Raw genomic sequence first — 10,378 nt, forward strand, 5'->3', positions numbered from 1 at the left:
GATTATTTCTACATCTCTTACAGAAGATTCCTACCAAATTTGTAGTCGATAGGAGCTATAGCTTAAAAACGGGAATTTTTCATTGTTAACGCCCCCGCAAACCCCTTTGGGGGAGGAATTTCTTAAAATCCGTTCTTAGCTGACCTTTCCATGGTGAAAGTAATATTCCTACCAAATTTCAAGTTTCTAGGTCTTATAGTTCCAGAGATATCGTGATGAGTGAGTATACACGTGGAAATCTCCTATATATATATATATATATATATATATATATATAGATAGATATAAAATATACATACAATATATTAGTCTATGTATGATTATATTTATTTTATATAAAAATTTAGATATAATCATATATAATTCTATATATTCAATATAATCATATATAAATATATATGATTAGGCGAATTCATTTTTTCCCGGGGAATCAACTTTCATTCCAGATGTTGAATGGTCGTTTAGTTTTACATTTATTTTTGCCGAAAAACTGTGTAATCATATAAGTATGAAACAATGACAAACACTTAATTTTTGTTATGTCATCCGTTACAAGATAAAACTCATAGTGTTGAGTAATTGATAATATAATTGGTGTATACCTATACGATCTATTGTTATATAGTGGGGAATTGATTAGTTTACAGATTTGAGATGCTAATCCAAGTCACGGTCAGTTATATTATTCCTTATGCTATTCAGAGTTTTATGAGAGATATTATGACGGATGAATTTAGACGATCGGTAAACACGTACGCTTGCGCGCGCATACTAATCTAGTCATAGTAAAAAAGTTGAAAATAGTTCAAATGGAAAGAATTCAAAAGAAATGTAGAAGCTATATAGATTCGAGGGACTGCTGCTGCTGTTGAGATGCAGAGACAATATGCGCGCGCAATAACCTCACCATGCTGTTTTGATCCTCGTCCTCGTGCCTTTCTATTTTATGATCATTACTGCCGTTAGTTCAGTATTCAGTACAGTTCAGTAACTCTCCAACCATTTTTAAGCGTGCATTTCACCTCGTGTTTTTTTTTTAGTTTTTTGACTATATTTTAGTAAATATATTTTTGTGTGTTTCATATAATGTTTTTAAAAATGTTTTACATGCTTACGTCAATTGTCAAATTGGAAATGGGTTGTCAAAGCTTATTGTTCACTAAATGACCAGTTCAAGTTTAGGACTTGGTTTTCTAAACATACGATCATCGTATTCGGAAAAAGTCTAGAAAACGACTTTATCTTGGAAGTAGTGAAATGGCGATAGAATTGTTGACGTTTTTGTGGATTTTTATTTTTAATTTATTTTATATAACGTCCACATCGTCAATCTTAATGCTAAAATGCTGTAAAAATGGTGAAGAGTTGGCAATATCAAACAATGACCCAAAATCAGAATTTGCTTGTGTGAAAAGTAACACAACTTGGATTCCAACAATATATTCACCATCGCAAACAAATTTTTTATCTGTAATACCCAATGAATGGATAATTCACGAAGCAATAAAACCTACATGTACTGAAAATCGAACTTTAACGCCCATACTTTGTAGCAATATTTCGCCATGTATCATATTCGACAAAGGTCATGCAATCTTAGACGCCGCCGGAAGCAACACACACATTTCACCGAGCGAATACTGTGCGGACTCAAAGGCTCTTCTTGTTTGTACGGTAAGGAAGGTCGAAGCCGACTGGGCCACTTCCACAATAAGACCCAGAGTAAGCAGATGTTGTGGAGAACATGCAGCATTTTACGAGCAGAGGTAGTTTTTTTTTTCTTTTAAATTAGTTTTCTGTATAATGAAAAATTCTTCATTTCCCCAACCATAAATAGAGATAAAAATAATGTTGTTACTGTTTAATTAATTTAGTTTATACCTTTAGAATATTTTATTATTGAATGAACAACGGTAATAAGTAAAAATATCTTGATCAACATTCATTTTGAGATTCTCAACGGATCCTAATGGAACTTGGCATACTTATTCTTCAGGGAGTAATTAAAGTCAAGTCTGCAAATGAACCGAATTAATCGATTAGTTTGAGAACTGTGGGAATTTAAAATTTTCAAACAATTCAGAAAATCTTTTTTTCATTGTTTCTTTTTAAAGTAACTTTTGAATGTGACAACTTACCGAATTGTCGTGAATTAAATCTAGAAGCTCATAGTTTGAGCTTTAAATTTCATTGACACTAAAAATCTGAATTTTACTTTATAAAAATAAATTCTATTTTTTAATTAATTACTCATTTGTTTTTCTTTCAACTTCAAATTTTGTTACTCACATTATTCTCATTTAAAGTTTTTCCAATAAAACTAAATTTAATTAAATGAAGGGGCTTCCTATTACATAAAATTTTTTTTTCATATCACTTGCAGTGGAACTTAAAGCTTAAATGTCTGTTGATCCAGTGGAAATAAGATAACTTTAGATCGATGTCATTCCGAGGGTAGAAACTGTCAAAGTTAATATCATTTTCAGGCCTGTAAAAATTGCTTTTATTTATTGTAAACCTTTAAATAACTTACTAAATTGATAGTTTAACAATGTGCTATCGATCGCAAAATGTTTTAGTTTGACTAACTCTAGCCATTAAAACTAAGTTTTAATGCAAACGATGTGAAAAACATCGTATGTGACACAGGATGAAACCTGGTTTCAGGCGAGAGTGACAACGTACCCTCATCTGAAATAGTTTTGTTTAAACCTTTCTCCTGAAAATTATCGTATAAATAGTTGAAATAACCTTAGGACCTCAAAACGTTGATATTTGACGAAAATTCGATTTTCGACAATCGAATCTAAATCATTAACTTTTCGAATTATTAAAAAGTTTTCAATTTTATTGACGAGCAGTTTAAAATAACTCTGTCTATTTGAACTAGATACGCGATTGAAAATATATCATTGCTTTTGCATTTGATTTTTAATTTCTATGTCTAGTTAGTATGCTACAATGATCGTTTCGATTGAGGGACCCAGTCTCTTTCTTTCTCCTCCTCTTTCGTGCCAGAAATATAGCTCATAAATTTTTCTGATACTCTACTGGTACTATGAAAAGTAGACCAAACTCAATTAAAAGTGTTCTGCGGCAATACGAGATGAATAAAGTGATGTTGATCTCAACCTTTGGTCCCCCTTGACTCATCATCAAAGCACTCGCAGAAACCTGGTGGGTAGCGGATCTAATAAGACTCCTAAGCATTAAAAAATCGCTGATCTAAAGATAATTTGAATACAAACGTCATATTCCCAACACATCTTTCTATTCTGAAATCGAGAAGCTAAATAAAATACAAAATATAGTCATAAGAAGACTAGCCATTGATGCAAAAATCAGTAGGGGAGAGGTGCTGCAATTGTAACAAGGGGCAATTGTAACACGCAATAAAAAACTATTAAAAAAACTAAAAATTATTATTATTCTTTTTTTAACTTCTTCAAAATAGTAATTTATTGATTAGATCAAAGTTTCAGTTATTAATTTTGTTCCGATATCAAAATATCGAGAATTGTTGAAAATACGCATGAAAACTTTTTTTTGTACACTTCACAATTTTTTAATAACAAATTTGTTTTCTAATGTTATGATTTGAGACTTGTATTAATACTTTAAGAGACATATCAAGAATATTGTAAAATCGAATTTTACATCAATTTACTGATTTTTGTGTTTGTAATTAGATTTTTATTAACAGATCAGTGTGAGCGTCAATTGTAACACTTGAACGAGTAGCAATTGTAACACTCAGAGTTATGAATGGAATTTGCGCAAACTGGATGCACCACAAATCTACTCTAGGATAGTGTAGTTTGTGTAGTTTTATAAATGTTTAATAATTTATATTAAAGATCCAAATATATCATATACTATAAGTTTAAATACTTGACTTTAAGAGTTAATGAAGTATAATAGTACGTATTAAGACTATATAATAAAAGCAATTTGATGAAAAATATCTATTTCGTTCCGTGTTACAATTGCTCCTGCACTGTGTTACAACGCACCGCCATCTTGGTCCCTGACTGTAGTTAAATAAATTAATTTTTTAATAAGTTAACATTGACTTTTTACTAATTAACTAAGTCAGTCACATAAACGATACTATCAACTAACTTTCTGACACCTCTCCCCTACTCCCATCATTTCACTAATTTTAGAATCCTGTCTCACACCTATAAAACTTAATGAATGTATGAACTAGTAAAATAGATGTCTGTTTATAATCATTTCACAAAATGACCGTACATCTGTAAAATAACTAAATAATCTTGTGAACATAATTAGTACAAAGGAAGTCTCTAAATATCGAAAGCAACTTTGCTTTTCTCAAAGTCTATACGCAACAAATGAAAAAAAACACCAAGAATTTACATCACGTATTGCATGAATGCCTTAGTTTTAATCAACAATGAATCGGGGATCACATTTTTGATATTTTGATTTTGTCAAAGAAATAAACATTACTCTAGAGTAAAATCTTAAGTTTTCGGTGATCTTAATTGATTATCTTAGTAACAATCCACTGGCAAATAACGAAAAATAATATAGTTCTTAAAACCAAATTGTGGGATTACAATAACAATACACCCTTAAATATCTAATAGATATTACGATAACTATATATTAGATGGCTCAAATAATTATACGTCAGATAACTCAAACATTTAGACCGACTCGCCATTTTTTACATTTTCTTAATCAAGCGCCCAATAACAATAAGATTAATTACTATGGACAATATAAGCTCTCAGATGGTTATAGTGACTTCATTTTTTCCGAGTACCCTCACTGTAGATGACCAAACCTAAAAATCATCTTACTCTAATAATCAAAATACTAAACTAAGCAATAAAGAACAACTGTGTCATCAAATTAATCTGAATCTGACTGGGCCATATATAAGTATAAAGAAATGCAGCAGCAGATAGGCTAACAAAGAGTAGCATAAAAAAGATCTTTATAAATAACAACATACTGTAGATAGATGTATGTAATGAATCTAACAAACTCATTGAAGTTTTAACTGATAAATTTTTACGTCTTAGTAACCGTTTCAAGAGCAAACTTTAGTTCTAATATTATTCCGTAAAGCTGCTTTAACCTTATAGCCCACAGAAATTGTTTTACCCAGTTTGGCTATGCCAACTGGAAATAGATCGAAAAATTATAATTTCTTAAAATTACGATATCAAGTAGGTTAATATGAAATTCTAACAAGTATCTAATGGCGGTCTCAATTTGTTTATAAATAATATGCGAACAAAAGAAACGTAAATTAAAAATTAAATATCTCTGAAAGTATTAATCTGGCGGGTTAAGTTTTCACATAAAATTTGTAGAGCTTAAAAAAATCTACAATTTTGCTTTTGTATAAATTCCCGTCAGACTGATAGTTTATTAGTTATTAACAATCGAAGTTTTAGAAACAAATTGAGCTAGCAAGCTGAAAAATCAACCGATTTCATTTTTGATTTTTTCCACATATTTCTGGTAATAAAAGGAACATTTTTAATATTTTTCAAAATTTTTATCTCAAAAATTTAATTTTTAAAAATCAAAAAACCGCTTTTTTTTGGAAGCCAATATCTCCGAAACTAAATTTACTACAACACTCACACCTACTCTAAAAAATCTAGAATTTTATTGCGAAAAACATGGCTATTTTGAAAAAAATTAATTTTTGATTGGGGTCAAATAATAGCGAGTTGAACGCGAGCAGATTTTCGATAAAGCGAGCGCGTTCGCTACTCAGACTGATGGTAGAGGGGGAACTCAACAGTAGTGCTCAACTAATATCGGCGCCCCAAGCACAGTAACAAGCAATTGTTAATAACTAATAAACTATCAGTCTGACGGGAATTTACCCAAAAGCAAAATTGTAGATTTTTTTAAGCTCTACAAATTTTATGTGAAAACTTAACCCGCCAGATTAATACTTTCAGAGATATTTAATTTTTAATTTACGTTTTTTTTGTTCGCATATTATTTATAAACAAATTGAGACCGCCATTAGATACTTGTTAGAATTTCATATTAACCTACTTGATATCGTAATTTTAAGAAATTATAATTTTTCGATCTATTTCCAGTTGGCACAGCCGATTTGGCTAATTTCTGTGGGCTATTAGTTTAAAAAACTGAATAAAAGAAGAGCTATAACAACTTCGTCCCGTGTGAGACTAAACCATGGCAACCTCAACTCAAGTAAACAAAGAATTTATTAGAATCTGTAGCTTGTAAATGTGATTATTCGATCCAAAACTTTAATTAATTTTTCTAATATTCCCTTTTACCTCATCGATGATCACTATAATTAAATCACAAAAAAAAACTCGTATTTCAAATCTCTTATAGACATATTGGAAGTTTTTTGACAATTACTCCGATTTTTTATACCACTTGGAGTTAAAATGTATTTCGAGAATCGCATTTTTTTTTTTTTTCTAAGAAGCCACCATTTAGTCATAAAGCAAATTTTTGACTATTTCTTCGATTAAAACCTGCATTCATCTAACTACCACATATATTTTTTGGAATTTTCCATTTCACATAATCCAAACCAGACATATTTTGCTCACCGCTAGACACCTTTTTGTGGAGGACCTCCAGGAGCAGTATAATATAATATTTTTAAAAACGGACAACGAGGTTTTAAAATACAAGAAATTCATTACATGTACATGTTTTTTATGTATTTGTAAAAAAAATGTCTTTTCAGAGAAAGCTTATAAAAAAAAACGCGTTTTTTTTTTGGGTAACAACTAGGTATAACCGTTTAATATAGACATATGTATACATTCTACTAATACGTAAAGTTGTGACATAAAGAAAATTGAAATTAACAAGTTAAGTTAACATAATAATTGTATTTCAACCCCTTTCAAAACATTAAAAATACAACAGCTATATGATTCGTGTTGTTTAAATGATTATAAAGAAAGAAGAAAAAGTAATTCAACAATTATAACAGATATAGTTATGAGTATTCGATTACGTTCATTCAAAACTTAATTTTCATTTGTAGTTCATTGAAACAGAAAATATTGAACTGAATCATTTTAACTTTTATCACTATATTAATTTGCTACAACATAATCCATTTCCGGCTAGCTCTTTGTTGATATCGGTCCTCTATTATCATACAAAGATTAATTTTCTAAGATTTTATTAAGTGTACTTTTATTTGTTTCAGACATTCTTGTGTAAATCAGAAAGATGTAGAAAACGCACCTCCTTTACTGCCTAATACATCTGTGTCTATTGATGTAGTTACTGGCTTTCCATCCTGTACTCGTTCAAATAACTATACTATAGTTGGAAATACTGATGTATCAGTTCTTCAGTCCGATGGCAGCTTAATAGTTGATGGAATATCTTTGCTATCTTCACAGTATTGTGTGGAAAGAATTAAAGAACTAGATGGCAAATCTAAAGTTTTCGTTTGTCCAGAGTATGCACCTCAAAGGTATTGTATTGAATCTTGTATATATGTGTAGTATTCTACCCCAAATCGATTACTTTTGAATTCGGCTCCCTCTGATTTAGCTTGATTTTCAAAATTTTTTCTACTTCGATAAATAGGTTATCAGAATGTTTCCTCGCTGAAATTTTTAGCAAAAAGATCTCTTTTTCAAATGCCTATAAGAAAACTGTCTATTTTTAAAGTTTATATCTATTTCAGCTACAGTATAGTCTTTTTGTTTCATTATTTATGCTAAAATACATGCTGCAATGATATTTTTTAGGCCTGTAAATCAAGATCCCGATATAAGGTTTATGATGTATTCTATAAGTTTCATCATAAGCTCGATTTTTCTTGGTGCCACATTAGCTACTGGCTGGTTACTCCCTACTTCACATCATGTATTGCATTGGAAATGCCAGACTCATCACGTTTTAAGTCTAATGCTAGGTGACATATTAATGGCAATCATTCAGCTTGCTGGAGATTCATTGCAAGGTGGTACTTGCAAATTATTAGGTAAGAATTTATTTGTATTGTTTCATTTATTGAGAACAAATATCCAACTTTTCGATTTCACGTGTTTGAAAAGAGTTAATGAGATTGAATCTAAGTTGTACGGAGCTTGCAATTATTTGAATAAATCCAAAATCGAAAAAATATAAAAAAAAAATATTATTTGAAAGGAGTCGCTCAAAGAGAAAAATAAAAAAATAAAACTCAGTGTTTATGGAGAGTGATAGATTAATACATCAAGTAAAAGAATATTTTTGAAATAACAAAAGAGGTTTTTGTAATACTTCAGGAACTCGTATTATTACATTTGCGACATAAGATACGGGCAGTCTCAACTGAAATCTTTCTGTCAGCAAATTCATTTAAATTATAAAATTTAATTGAGTTCATAAATAGATTGACGAAAATATACATTAAAAAAAATGGCAAGATAAGATTAAAAAATTTAAAAACGGACATTTCAAAGAAAATAAATGAAAGAAGTGTCAAACAATAGTGAATAGTTAATAATCAAGCAAGTTTTTTATTTTTCACGTTTCTTATCAAATTAGTAATGAATGAAATATTTTGCTGGCATATAAGTTTTGATGAGATGAAAAGAAAGCCATACTTCCGCAACTCATTAAGAACTCAGATTACATTAGTAAGTTATTTAACCCATCAGCACTCCCGTGATGAGCATTTGGCTCACGCTCATTTTAGAATGCTAATAATTGTTATTTATATATATATATATTTTTTTTTTTTTTTTTTTTCAAATAAAAATGTTGAGTTGAAATTTTTCTATCTTCAAATAATTTCATCTATTTTCAAATTACAAATTTTTTAACCGGTGACGTTAGTCGAATGGTCAAAAGCGCCTATAGAGCACTTGAACTAACTCACCGGCCAGGCGTGGGTTCGAATCGCAAGCTGGTCTTAGAAACCAGCTTGGTTGAGATTTGACCCTTGGCGTGTAAGTTAAGATTCTTACAACCCAAAAAACCCAAATGTACCACTCCCAACAGTTAAAATGGTTGATATGACCACATCAGTTAAAACCGACTCCAAATAAAAATTAATTAAAAAAAAAAAAAAAAAAAATTTTTTTGAAAGTTTCATTTTGAATTAAGCTGGAGAAAAAATATTTATGCTCCCTAGAAAAGTTGAGCATTTTGCTCATCCTGGGACTAAAGGTGTCAGTCTAAAAATCGAATGTTCGGTCTTTGTCAGTGTCGCTTGGATGTTAGCGGCAGTTTACGGTGGTCCGTAAAGCATTAGTGGAGAGCGTGAGCAAATTCCTCACCACAGGAGTAAAGATTTGATCCGAACAAAAACAGTTTCACTGTAAAAAAATCGCGCCAAGTCCACGTTCATGAGACTTAAGGAAAAAAAAATTTTTTTTTCTTTACAAAAAGATATAAAATAAAAAAATAAAAAAATCCAAGTAACCGATATGATTGTATATGATTTTCGGAAATTAAAAAAAATTTTATTGTAAATTTAAAAATTAAAAAAAAAATTTTGGAACGTATTTAGTGTGCGTGGTTGCAAAATATTTTACTTTTAATGAAATTCGTAAAATCTATTTACTAGAACTTTAAAAAAATTGAAATACACAATGACGCACACCAAGTACGTTCTAAAATTTTTTTTTTAACTTTTAAATTTACAACAAAATTTTTTTTAATTTCCGAAAATCATATACAATCATATCGGTTACTTGGATTTTTTTATTTTATATCTTTTTGTAAAGAAAAAAAAAATTTTTTTTTCCTTAAGTCTCATGACTTTTTTAGTTTTTTTTTGTAATTATAACCCGAACAAAAACAGTTTCACTGTAAAAAATTGCGCCAAGGCCACGTTCATAAAAGTCATCTCAATAACATTTGCACTTTACAAAAAAAATTAGGCTCGTTTCAATAATTTTCATTCTCTACAAAAAGATGTGAAATACTAAAAAATACCAAGAAACCGTCATAATGTTGAAAAAATTGAAAAAAAATTTGTTGAAAATTAAAAAATTAAAAAAAAAATTTTTATCGTACTTGGCGCGCGTCATTGAGTACCCCAAATTTTTTCGGAAGAATTTCAACTCAAGAAAAATCGATTTCGCTTGTATATATATAATCATATTATATATTTATATAGATTTCATTAGTCAAGGATACTGAACTCATTGAAAACATTGCTTAGTGTATTAATTATCAGTTTTAGTGAAAAAACCCGTTCTTAAAATTTTTTTTAGATCTTTAGTGAGAACAACTGTCAATATGGTGGTGTGTTCAAGAAATCTGAAATTATATAAAATTTTTGGATTCATTTTTTTTCAGCTTCGTCATTAATCTTTAATGAAGAACCTTATGCAATATTAAAGTTTGATATTGCTATGTTTAATTGTAATTAACACAT

At 29.7% G+C, this 10,378-nt stretch overlaps 1 protein-coding gene across 2 annotated transcripts in view; it reads left to right on the plus strand.

The window, feature by feature from the left end:
* Window positions 1-928: 928 nt before the first annotated feature.
* Window positions 929-10,378, plus strand: part of LOC123264705 (probable G-protein coupled receptor Mth-like 1) — a 26,342-nt gene continuing 16,892 nt past the window's right edge. The window contains exons 1-3 of one of the 2 annotated variants that reach the window (XM_044728135.1): window positions 929-1,766; window positions 7,202-7,474; window positions 7,755-7,990. In XM_044728135.1, the coding sequence (XP_044584070.1) occupies window positions 1,258-1,766; window positions 7,202-7,474; window positions 7,755-7,990 (1,018 nt within the window). In that variant the 5' untranslated portion in view covers window positions 929-1,257. The remainder of the gene's footprint in view (window positions 1,767-7,201; window positions 7,475-7,754; window positions 7,991-10,378) is intronic. The other variant, XM_044728134.1, reaches the window with a different exon arrangement.

Source organism: Cotesia glomerata, linkage group LG5 (genome assembly GCF_020080835.1).
Source record: "Cotesia glomerata isolate CgM1 linkage group LG5, MPM_Cglom_v2.3, whole genome shotgun sequence".
NCBI classification, from domain to species: domain Eukaryota; kingdom Metazoa; phylum Arthropoda; class Insecta; order Hymenoptera; family Braconidae; genus Cotesia; species Cotesia glomerata.